The sequence below is a fragment of the Nuphar pumila genome, chromosome 2, assembly GCF_984573655.1.
Source record: "Nuphar pumila chromosome 2, dmNupPumi1.hap1.1, whole genome shotgun sequence".
Classification (NCBI taxonomy): domain Eukaryota; kingdom Viridiplantae; phylum Streptophyta; class Magnoliopsida; order Nymphaeales; family Nymphaeaceae; genus Nuphar; species Nuphar pumila.
In genome coordinates, this window is record NC_143250.1 from 112513312 (window position 1) to 112524208 (window position 10897).

Sequence of the window (10897 nt, forward strand, 5' to 3'; positions counted from 1 at the left end):
CCTTATATATTTATAAAAATCTTAAATCGTTGATTTTTTTAAATCATTATAAAAACCTATCATATCTTTTTTATAAAACATATTTTTTTAAGCCTTATATATTTATAAAAATCTTAAATCGTTGATTTTTTTAAATCATTATAAAAACCTATCATATTTTTTTTATAAAACATATTTTTTTAAGCCTTATATATTTATAAAAATCTTAAATCGTTGATTTTTTTAAATCATTATAAAAACCTATCATATTTTTTTTATAAAACATATTTTTTTAAGCCTTATATATTTATAAAAATCTTAAATAGTTGATTTTTTTAAATCATTATAAAAACCTATCATATTTTTTTTATAAAACATATTTTTTTAAGCCTTATATATTTATAAAAATCTTAAATCGTGGATTTTTTAAACATTACAAAAACCTACTTGCGTGTCTGATTGAACGATTAGAGAGATTCGTGCAATTAATCATCTATAATACGTATGTACGATCAATTTAAAAAAAAAAATGAAAAAAACCCTTTAAAAGAAGGCAGTTACCACCCTATATATATATATATATATATATATATATATATATTTATAACCAAGCAAACAAAAGTCGTGCCTTTTTTTCTTTTCACCTCCGATTTCGTTTTATCATCTTAGAAAAAAAATAATTAATTAAAAAAGGAGAGAGAAGGGAACGAAATAGATTATACAAGCCACCAAAATCTCTCTCTCTCTCTGCAAAGGGCGACGTTGCTTGGGTATCCTTGTCCCATTCACCCCTCCACGGCGGCCGCCATCTCCACCACCACCAAAGCAACGTCTTCCTGCCTGCAGTGCAGAGGTACGCCCAATCTCCCTCCATCAGAACCCTCTCTCTCTCTCTCTCTCTCGATTCGCAAGGAGCTTCGATTGCGACCCCAGAACACTTTACAATTTTTTTTTTGAAAGAAAGAACACTTCACAAATAGAACTTCACGATCGGCACAGACCTCCATCGGATTCGATCCTTCTGGATAGTCCGGCCGCACGTCTTTCCGTTCGTTCTCTGCACCCTATTTTTTTGCTGTAGATTTAGCTGTGGATTCTCGATTGTCTGGAATTTGATCCTTGGGGTTGGGGCTCTGTGGCTGGTAGGGGCGGGCCGGCCGCGCTTATAAGGTTTTCATGCTGTGGGCGAACTCGGCCGCCCGCAAATGGCGAACCCCGGCGTCCGGAGCAAGTTCGTCTCTGCGAATCTGAACAAGTCCTACGGGAAACCTAGCTCTTTGGGTGGTGGGAATGGGTCGGTTGGTGGTGGTGGAAGGGCTCGGCCGCCTGGCCACGGCGGCATGGTGGTTCTGTCGAGACCCAGAAGCCTGGTTTCCTCCGGGCAGAAGGGTCCTCGCCTCTCGGTACCACCCCCCTTGAACCTGCCGTCCCTCAGGAAGGAGCACGAGAAGATCGATCCGACTTCCGGTGGCCTGGCTGGCCCCGGCAGTGGCGGACTTGGTCCGGGCTCCGCTTCGTCTGGCATGGGCTGGACAAAGCGTCGGCCTTTACAGACGGGCGAGGGCGACGTTGGGCTGCTTTCAGAGGCTGGGAGAATCGCCTCCACCGATGGGTCGGCTGCTCACCGGCACTTGGGTTCGGCTGGGGAGGATGCAGGCGGTAGGGGTAGTGCGTATACGCCTCCTGGCGCTCGGGCTACTGGAGCCGAGGCGCCCAATCCGCCGGATGTTGGGTATCGTCCGGTTGAGAAGGCGGTGGTGCTCCGGGGTGAAGACTTTCCTTCACTGCGAGCATCTCTGCCAGTTTCTCAATCACCATTGCGGCAGAAGGAGCAGCAGATGCACAAGCAGAAACATGTCGATGATGTGATGAAAGAGCAGAGAGTGAAGCCTTTGGATGGCGGGACGGACTTGCCGTTGTCGTTGCCCATGCGTCCCCAGATGAAGCCCCGGCCTAATGCCGGTAGTGCTGATGAGAATGGTCAGTCGGAGCGGAAGCCAGTGGGTCTTAAAGATGGTGAGATGGCAAGGAAGGATGAGGGGATCCTGCCCGGGCCTTTGCCCATGGTTCGATTGAGTTACTCGTTAGATTGGGCTGATGATGAACGTGACACTGGCTATCGGCCAGAACACAATAGGGAACGCAGGTACTTGAGGAACGAGATTCATGGTAATAGGGATAGAGACTTGGATGTTCCTAGGCCTGGAATTCCCCGTGGTGGTAGTAACGGTGGCTATGATCTTCACTCATTTCACAAGAGTAGCTCACTGAATGCATTGAGTTCTGATCGCAACGGTCGAGACAAGGCCCTTACTGAGTCTGATAGGGTTGCATCGAGGGATGCCATTAGAGGCGATATATACGGCAGGCAATTGCCTGGTAACAGAATTGGAAGAGATGAGATCTCTTGGAGAGGTTTGACTGTGCAAAAGGATGGGCACAGTGCCAGAGATACGGGAATGGTGCAAAATGGTGGAGCTTATACGATGTTGCCTCCAAGTATTATTAAGGATAACGTGAAAAGTCGAGTACCATACAGGAGGAATCCATTGCAGACATCGGCCAGCGATGATGCTTGGGATGGTTCTGGTGTTTCTGTCAATGGGTCTCAGGATTCTAGGTTGAGGGAGAGTTACAATAGAGATTCATATAGACAGGTTATTCAGAAGGGTAACCAATCTATGGGAGCAGTTGCTGGCAGGGGTGCTGAGCAAACTTCTCATAGCAGGCACAGTGATTCTTCCAGCAGGCTTAGAGCTTCTGCTGGTGATGTAGTTCGGACCAGCATGACATCCAGCTCCTCATTTTCTTCAGGGGCAAAAGGGCTCCCTATCAATGATCCAATTCTCAGTTTTGGCAAAGAAAAGCGTTCCTTTTCACAGAATGGCAAGCCATGCATTGAGGATTCTTTCATGAAGGATCTTACTAGTTCTGCTTTTGATGGTAGAGATCTTTTTGCTCCTGATATGAGAGTATTTAAGAGGAAGAAGGACGTGCTAAAGAATGCAGTTTTCGATGATCCTGTTAGAGAGTCGTTTGAGGCTGAACTTGAGAGGGTACAGAAAATGCAAGAGCAGGAACGTCAGCGGGTGCTTGAAGAGCAGGCAAAAGCTCTGGAGCTTGCACGGAAAGCAGAGGAGGAGAGGGAGAGGTTGGCTAGGGAAGAAGAACAACGGAGAAGAAAACTTGAAGAGGAGGCCAGAGAAGCTGCCTGGAGAGCAGAACAGGAGAGGTTGGAAGCTGCTAAAACAGCTGAAGAGCAGAAGAGGGCCCGAGAAGAGGAGAAGAGACATATGATCTTGGAGGAAGAGAGAAGGAAAGAAGCAGCTAGACAAAAGCTTTTGGAGCTGGAGGCAAGGATAGCAAGGAGGCAAGCAGAAGCCTCAAAAGATGAAAAGTTGCTGAAAACAGGTGAGGCAACAATGCCTGGTCCATTGAAAGATAGAGCGCACTCAAGAGCAATTGATGCGGGTGAGTGGGAAGACTGTGAGAGGATGGTGGAGCGACTTACAAGTTGTGCATCTTCTGAGTCTGGCCTCAACCCATCCTCTGATACAGGTTCTCGGCCTCACTCCTCAAGGAACGGTAATGCTATTGGCATGGAGAGAATGAAACATGCAGGCTCTTGGAGAAGGGATGGGCATGATACTGGTAGTGCTTCAACAATTTTCCAGCAAGATAACGATAATGATTATTATAATCCAAGTTGCGATGTGGTTCCTGGGGGAAGGGGTTTCTCAAGGAGAGAATTTCATGTGGGGGCAGGATTTATGGAAAATAGAGGATTATCAAGAGTGGCTTTACCAGAAGCTCAGATGACTGATGACCTCTCTCAAATGAAAGGTCAGAAATGGAACTTTGCAGGGGATGATCGTTGTAGTAGGAGTTTTGATACAGATGTAGAATATTCTGAGAATTCGATGGAGAAATTTGGGGACCTTGGTTGGGGACAAGGTCGTGCTCGAGGTGGTCCTCATGTGCCATATGCAGAAAGATTGTTTCAGAACCCCGATATTGATGGGGTTTCCTTTGGACGGTCACGTCATTCTGTCAGGCAGCCTCGTGTTCTTCCACCTCCATCATTAACTTCCATGAATAGAAGTTCTTCAAGAATCAATAGTGAAAGGTCTAGCTCTTCGACCTTTCTAGATGGTGAGCCTAGACATCAGCTTCCTGCGCAAAAAAATGCAGAAATTGTCGATACAGATTATGGAAGTGCTTTTCATCAGCAACGTGAGCAATCTGAGTTGGTGAACATGCCACCAGAGAACCTGGTCTCTATGAAGCAAAACGAGGATAAGGACACATTAAGGTGTGATTCTCAGTCATCATTGTCAGTCTCAAGTCCGCCTAATTCTCCCACTCATCTTTCGCATGATGACATAGAGGAGGCTGGAGATTCAAATGCTTTGCATGCTGACTATGAGCAGATTGTTATGTCTGACAATAATAATACCGTTTCGGCATCAGAGCCAGCAAACAATGTCATTGCAGCTTCATCAACTTCAGTATCTCATGGTGAAGAAGATTGGGTGGTTGAAGACAATGAAGGACTGCAGGAGCAGGAAGAATACGATGAAGAGGAAGATGCATGTCAAGAAGAAGATGAAGTACATGAAGGTGAAGTGAACTTTGACCTGGCAAAGGATTTCAGAGTTTTGCATCTTGAAGAGCAGGTTCAAACCATTTCACCAGTTTTGGGTTCCTTGAATGGTGCCAAAGATAGGTTAATGAATCGCAACGATGTTGTTGAAAGTGGAGTTGGCTTTCAACAAGCTTCTCCCGATCTTGCACCAGAACCAAGGGTATCTGAGGCTCTACTTGCAGGGGGAGTTCAAAATATTAATGAAAATGACCATCATCCTAAGAATGACTCTTCTGGGGTGCAGTTCTCTGCCTCATCGTCATTGGTTCAAGAAACTGAAAAGGCACATCGAGATTTGGTTGTTCATCCAATGAATGCTTCCAATGGGCAGGTATCGTCTGCTAATCATGTGGACAATGGAATGGTGGTGTCTGATTCTATCTCATCTGCCCAGCAACTGCAGACATCAGTGATGACCCCTGCATCTTCTACCCATCCAGTGCAGCCACCTTTATCTGCAGTTTCATCCGTCCCAAGACAGACGGAGGTCCCTGTTCATGTACAGTTTGGCCTGTTTTCCGGGCCTTCCTTGATACCATCTCCATTGCCTGCCATTCAAATTGGGTCCATTCAAATGCCCCTCCATCTACACTCTCAGGTTGGTCCATCTCTTACTCAATTGCACCCTTCGCAGCCTCCCATGTTCCAATTCGGTCAGTTGAGTTACCCAGCATCTATCTCTCAAGGACTCTTGCCCATGGCTCCTCACACAGTATCTTTTGTTCACCCCAATGCTCCAGCATGTTACCCTATAAGCCAGCAGCCAACAGTGTCTCTACATAGTCAGCCTGGTGATGGATCTTCCTCACATGGAACACATTCAACAGATAAAATCTCATCTGATGGGCTGGAAAGCAAGCAACCAAAACATGTGGACCTAAGGCAGGAAAATCTATCCACTGAACCCACCTCATTGCCAACAATAGACTATATGGAAACTGTGAGTGATAAATATCACAATCATGTGGAAAATTCATTCTTTAGTGCAAATGACTTCAGGACTGAACCACTGCCTAAGGGTGGGGATCATGGCAACAAAGTTGCAGTCACAAAGATACACAAGCCCATCATTAATAATAACGGAGATTCACAAGGTCAAATTCATGGTGAGTTCATGTTATCTAATGGTTTTTCTGATGAGGCAGCTACCAGTGGAATGCAGTTTCCAGGCACAATATCCCATCACAGAGGGAAAACAGTTATTTATAATACTACCAATGCTGGTGCTGGACACCCACTTCCAGTACCTGAAGCTTCATGTGCAGAACGTGGTAGCTTTAAGAGAAGGGGTCAGCGGGCTGTTCACCGCACTGAGTTCAGGGTGCGGGAGAATACTGTTAGAAGGCATGCAGCTGCTTCAGGTTCTTCTGGCTATGCTGGCCAAGATGTGTCAGAATCCAATTTGAGAGTAGCCAGTTTTTCCTTAAAAGGTGTTGGAAAGAAGGATTTTGGTACACACAAATCTGCAAAGCAATCAGTTCGATCTGAAACCATTGGAAGTCCAGGTTACCCTAGTTATCATGCTGTTAATTCTGAAGGGAAAATAGAGAAGATACTTGGTACAGAAGTACCATCAAAGAGACCAGTTTCTTCAAACCCCAACAGCATAGGTCGTGAGGAAGATGATGATGCTCCTCTGCAGAGTGGCATTGTTCGTGTTTTTAAACAGCCAGGTATCGAGACACCTAGTGATGAAGATGATTTCATTGAGGTTCGATCGAAGAGACAGATGTTGAATGACCGGCGTGAGCAGAGGGAGAAAGAAATCAAGGCAAAGTCTAGAGCTGCAAAGGTAATCCATCCATCATTTTCTGGTAATAGAGTGGAAGTTTGAAGTTTGCCATCTTTAACATCATGATCATCATCTTCATGTTGTCATCACCATAGTTTTATGACTTTTAACTACTTGCAAGTGGAATGATATGTTTTGACTTGGATTTAAATGATTTCTATGTACCAGGGATCTCGGAAACCTCGATCAATTTCAAAGACTGATGCAGGGTCTTTCAATTTTAATAAAACCCCCATGTCTTTAGGTGCTGATGGTGGATCATCAGCGGCAGATGGGGTTCATGGTGAACCTGCCATTACTGGTGGAAGGGATTTATCTCAAAACAATGTTGAAGTATCAATGCCAGTTGCTGGTGCTGGTGGTGGTGCCTCGTTGCCCCTACCTCCTATTGGCACACCTGCTGTGAATACTGATGCTAAAGCTGATACAAGGCCTGTCAATATGAAGTATGCCTCACTGCTTCACTATATTGTGTGATATTTTCAGTGCTTATTGTCCTAATGCATTCTTCTGCAGGTCTCTTCGGGCAAGTTCCTTCCCAATTATGCCTGGTCGTGGAGGAAACATGGTTCCAGGCTTATCATTTGAGAATAACAATGCTGTTCTGGAAAATGCAGCACCCTCTTTGGGTCCATGGAATAATGCATGTGCTAGTCAGTGTGTAAGTTTTCAGTCCTAAGTGGGCCACTCTCTTTTTGGTTTTTATTAATGCTTCCATCTTTTTCTTTATATAATTTTAATTGATGTTTCAATAGTCTTTCTTCAAAGGTAAAATTTTATTGAGAGCGATCACGACCAAAAAATGAGGTCTCATTAGGTTAGTTACTAGGTATCCCAGTTTTCTGGCTAGTTTTATATTTTTTCCTTTGACATGCTATTTTGTAATTGTGTATTTAGGGGTTGTTGCTTCTCCATATAGTCATTTAGTTGGAGGGATGTCACCTTTATTGCAATTTTTTCTTTTGCAATTTACACATGTTAGAGGTAGACTTCTGCTGCATGTAGGTGAGCTTTCTGGTTATATAACATCAACTGTCAGGAATTTCTTGTCACTGAGCTCTTTAACTACAGGAACTATACCATATTTCAGTTCTATATCCATGGAGACTTCAATACTTTTCTTAAAGCAAACCGTTCTTCTTGATGTACTTTGGAGGGGATGCCGATTCTCTTCAGCATCCCTAGACTCATTTCTGCTTTTGCCTACATGCTTTAGTGGCAACATCTTTTTGCAAGTATGGGCATGTTTCTATGTCCTTTTGAGTCTGTAATGGAATGCCTGATTGTGTGAGACAGGTTTTCTTGTAATATCCCATCCTTTTTTTGAGTATCTAAATTTTGCAGAAACTTTGTTACGGTGGATCTCATCAAAACTGGAAGACTGGGACTGTTGTGTGAGGGTTTATGGTTTGCTTGTTTCTTTTTCTTGAAATAATCCAACACAACCTAGATTCAAAGCAAACGCGATTGTTGTGACAAGTTATTTGCTACCTTAGCAACTTGAAATCTCTGAAATCTGCATCTGACCTCTCATTCTTTGTTGCACTAATTATGCTTCTGCTGCACCATCTATCTGATAACTTTTTTTTCCCCTTCAGGTGATGACATTGACCCAGACCCAACTTGATGAGGCTATGAAGCCTGCAGGATTTGATGCTTGTGTGGCTCCTCCAGTTGATCGTAACAACTTGATTCTAGAGGCTAGCAAGGGAGCAACATCAGTTCTGACACAGGATAAATCATTCCCTGCCTCTGCGAGCTCTCTTAATTCACTCCTTGCTGGGGAGAAAATTCATTTTGGTGAGGATATGTTTTTTGTCCATTACTTCCGTGGATGATTTAACTAAGATCTACTGGTGCAATTTCTGACATAATGTGTCTCCGTGTCAGGTGCTGTTACTTCTCCCACAGTCTTTGCCCCTGGCAGCTCTTCTATTTTGAAGGGTATTGGCCCTCCTGTTTCATGTATGTCAGACGTGTCAGTTGAACGGAATCTTCCTACAGCAGAGGGTGCTTGCATGATGTTCTTTGACAAAGGGAAGCATTCTGAAGAGTCTTGTGCTCAACTGGAAGATCCTGAAGCTGAGGCTGAAGCTGCTGCTTCAGCAGTTGCTGTTGCTGCTATCAGCAGCGATGAACCAGTTGGAAATGGGCTGAGTGCAGATTCTGTATCTGTCACTAATACAAAAAGCTATGGAGGGGCCAATGTTGCTGCATTACCTGCAGGAGGTATGAGACCCTTTGCACACTTCATTAACAAAACTATGTATCTCTTGTTATCACTTTGTTGGAAACTGCCATTTTGTTAATGTGATATTCTCATCTTATTGCAGCTGTAGCTAGCAATCTGCCATTATCAAGTCAATCAAGAAGCGAAGAATCGTTCTCTGTAGCTCTTCCTGCTGATCTTTCTGTTGAGACTCCGAGCCTATTCTTATGGCCACCTTTAGCCAATCAACAGAGCTCTTCCAGTCCGATGCTGTCTCATTTTCCTGGGGCACCACATTCTCATTTTCCTTGTTTTGAAATGAACCCAATGTTGGGCGGTCCTATGTTCGCTTTTGGTCCACATGATGAGTCAGCTAATGGCCTGCCACAGGTGCAAAAGAGCAATGCATGTGGTTCAGGATCGCTTGGGGCCTGGCAACATTACCATTCAGGTGTAGACTCCTTCTATGGCCCTCCAGCAGGCTTTTCTGGTCCTTTCATCAGCCCTCCTGGAGCCATCCCAGCCGTTCAAGGTCCTCCACACATGGTTGTTTATAACCACTTTGCACCAGTAGGACAGTTCGGGCAAATGGGTCTAAGATTGATGGGCACTGCATATGTTCCAACAGGGAAGCAACCTGATTGGAAGCATATTTCCTCGTCTTCTACAGCGATGGGCCCTAATGATAATAACTTTAACAATTTGAATATGGTGTCTGGTCAATGTGATCCCAACATGCCTGTACCAATCCAGCATCTGGCCCCTGGGTCTCCGCTTGTGTCAATTGCATCTCCTTTGGGCTTGTTTGACATGTCACCATTCCAGGTAGGTTAGCATCTTGTCATAATGTGTTTTACTTATTTAGAAATGAAATATATTCAAATGATTGGGACAAGGATCAAGGTGTTTTGTTAGGTTTACCTCAAACATAAGGGATTTAGGTTGAATATTTGTGCTTAATTTTTCATGCTGAACAGTATTACTAAGTTGAAAAATACAGGCTTACGAAAATATGTGCAATGCCTTATGGCAAATGTTATGATATTTGTTTGCTATCAGAACGTGACTTTTCCTTTATCTATAAAATCACTGTGAGTCTACTTACGTGGAATAACTGACATGTTAAAAACCGGTTCATAATACAGCCTTCTGCAGACTTACCAGTGCAAGCTCGATGGTCTCACATTCCTGCACCATCCCTTCATTCTGTTTCTCCTCTTTCATCTGGTATATCAGTGCCATTGCAGCAAGCAGAGGTTGTTCTACCCCAACAGTTCAACCATACAGCAACAGTCGAGTCAACTGGGAGTAGGTTCCACGAAGGCCATCCTTCCAAGCCTGCAGACAGCAGTAAAACATTTCCAACAAGTGATGCAGTGTCTCGGTTCCCTGATGAATTGGGTCTTGCTGATGCATCATCTGGTAGCAATTCTGTTCATGTTTCAACCAGCAGGCCAAGTTCCTACAGTTCTGTGAGTGGTAAGGTGCAGAACAGTGGCAAAAACTCATCCAAAAGCACTGTTAATGGTGGTGGTGAGGGCAGTGGTATTGGTGGTAGCAGCAATGGCACCAGCAGCAGCTGTGGCATCAATGCCACTATGCATGGAAGCCAAAGTTCTAGCTCTACATTTAAACCCCAGTCCGCCCAGCCGCAAACTTCTTCAACTCAACAGTACCTGAATCCGATTGGTTTCACAGAACAGAGAGGTAGTGGGGCCTCTCAGAAGGGCTCTGGTAGTGAGTGGCCGTGGAGAACTGGATATACTGGCAGGAGCCATGCTGGAGGGGGTGATAAGAACTTCACTGCTAAAATGAAACAGGTCTATGTGGCTAAACCAGCATCAAATGGTACGTCAGCGCTTTGAAGAGAGAAATTCTGAGAAATTTCCATGGAGATTGCTAACTCCACCACGTTGATAGGTTGGGGTGAGAAACCTTTTAGTGCCGAAAGCTCGTATTTTGGAGCAAGGGAGGTGTATTGGCTCGGAGGCGGTGGCGGTGTGTATTGATAGTTTTTCAGTGAGTGGGAGAGGGATCTACACATTTTTTGTCTGTTCTTTTGCAAGTGTTATAGTTTTATCTTTTTTATCCAAACCAAATGTTTATAGCGGACTTTATGAGGCACAGTGCAATCTTCATGTCTGCTTATGCAAGCGCCATTCTTGAAAAATCTTTTCTGAAACATGCAAGTATTCATCATTTTAGAGAAACTCTGGAAGTTTATTATCTAATAATATCTTAAATTGTGGTCCTTTTGATATGTTCAAGCGAA

At 44.1% G+C, this 10897-nt stretch overlaps 1 protein-coding gene across 2 annotated transcripts; it reads left to right on the forward strand.

Annotated features, from left to right (window-relative positions):
• Nucleotides 1–734: 734 nt before the first annotated feature.
• Nucleotides 735–10897, forward strand: LOC149846771 (uncharacterized). 2 transcript variants are annotated; one of them, XM_089996550.1, is made up of 8 exons: nucleotides 735–832; nucleotides 1126–6416; nucleotides 6585–6862; nucleotides 6933–7077; nucleotides 8015–8216; nucleotides 8307–8645; nucleotides 8750–9450; nucleotides 9771–10897. In XM_089996550.1, exons 2-8 carry the CDS (start codon nucleotides 1185–1187, stop codon nucleotides 10488–10490), a joined length of 7617 nt encoding a protein of 2538 aa, XP_089852676.1. In that variant the 5' UTR covers nucleotides 735–832; nucleotides 1126–1184; the 3' UTR covers nucleotides 10491–10897. The 2 variants fall into 2 exon arrangements, with proteins under 2 accessions (XP_089852676.1, XP_089852675.1); XM_089996549.1 differs by lacking the exon at nucleotides 735–832 and having other exon boundaries at nucleotides 1042–6416.

Excerpts from the sequence above, each read along its gene's own strand:
- LOC149846771 (XM_089996550.1), top strand. The coding sequence starts at position 1,185 with ATGGCGAACCCCGGCGTCCGGAGCAAGTTCGTCTCTGCGAATCTGAAC. Across the intron at positions 6,417-6,584 it reads CAAAGTCTAGAGCTGCAAAG|GGATCTCGGAAACCTCGATC; the intron begins GTAATCCATCCA and ends TCTATGTACCAG. Across the intron at positions 6,863-6,932 it reads ACAAGGCCTGTCAATATGAA|GTCTCTTCGGGCAAGTTCCT; the intron begins GTATGCCTCACT and ends ATTCTTCTGCAG.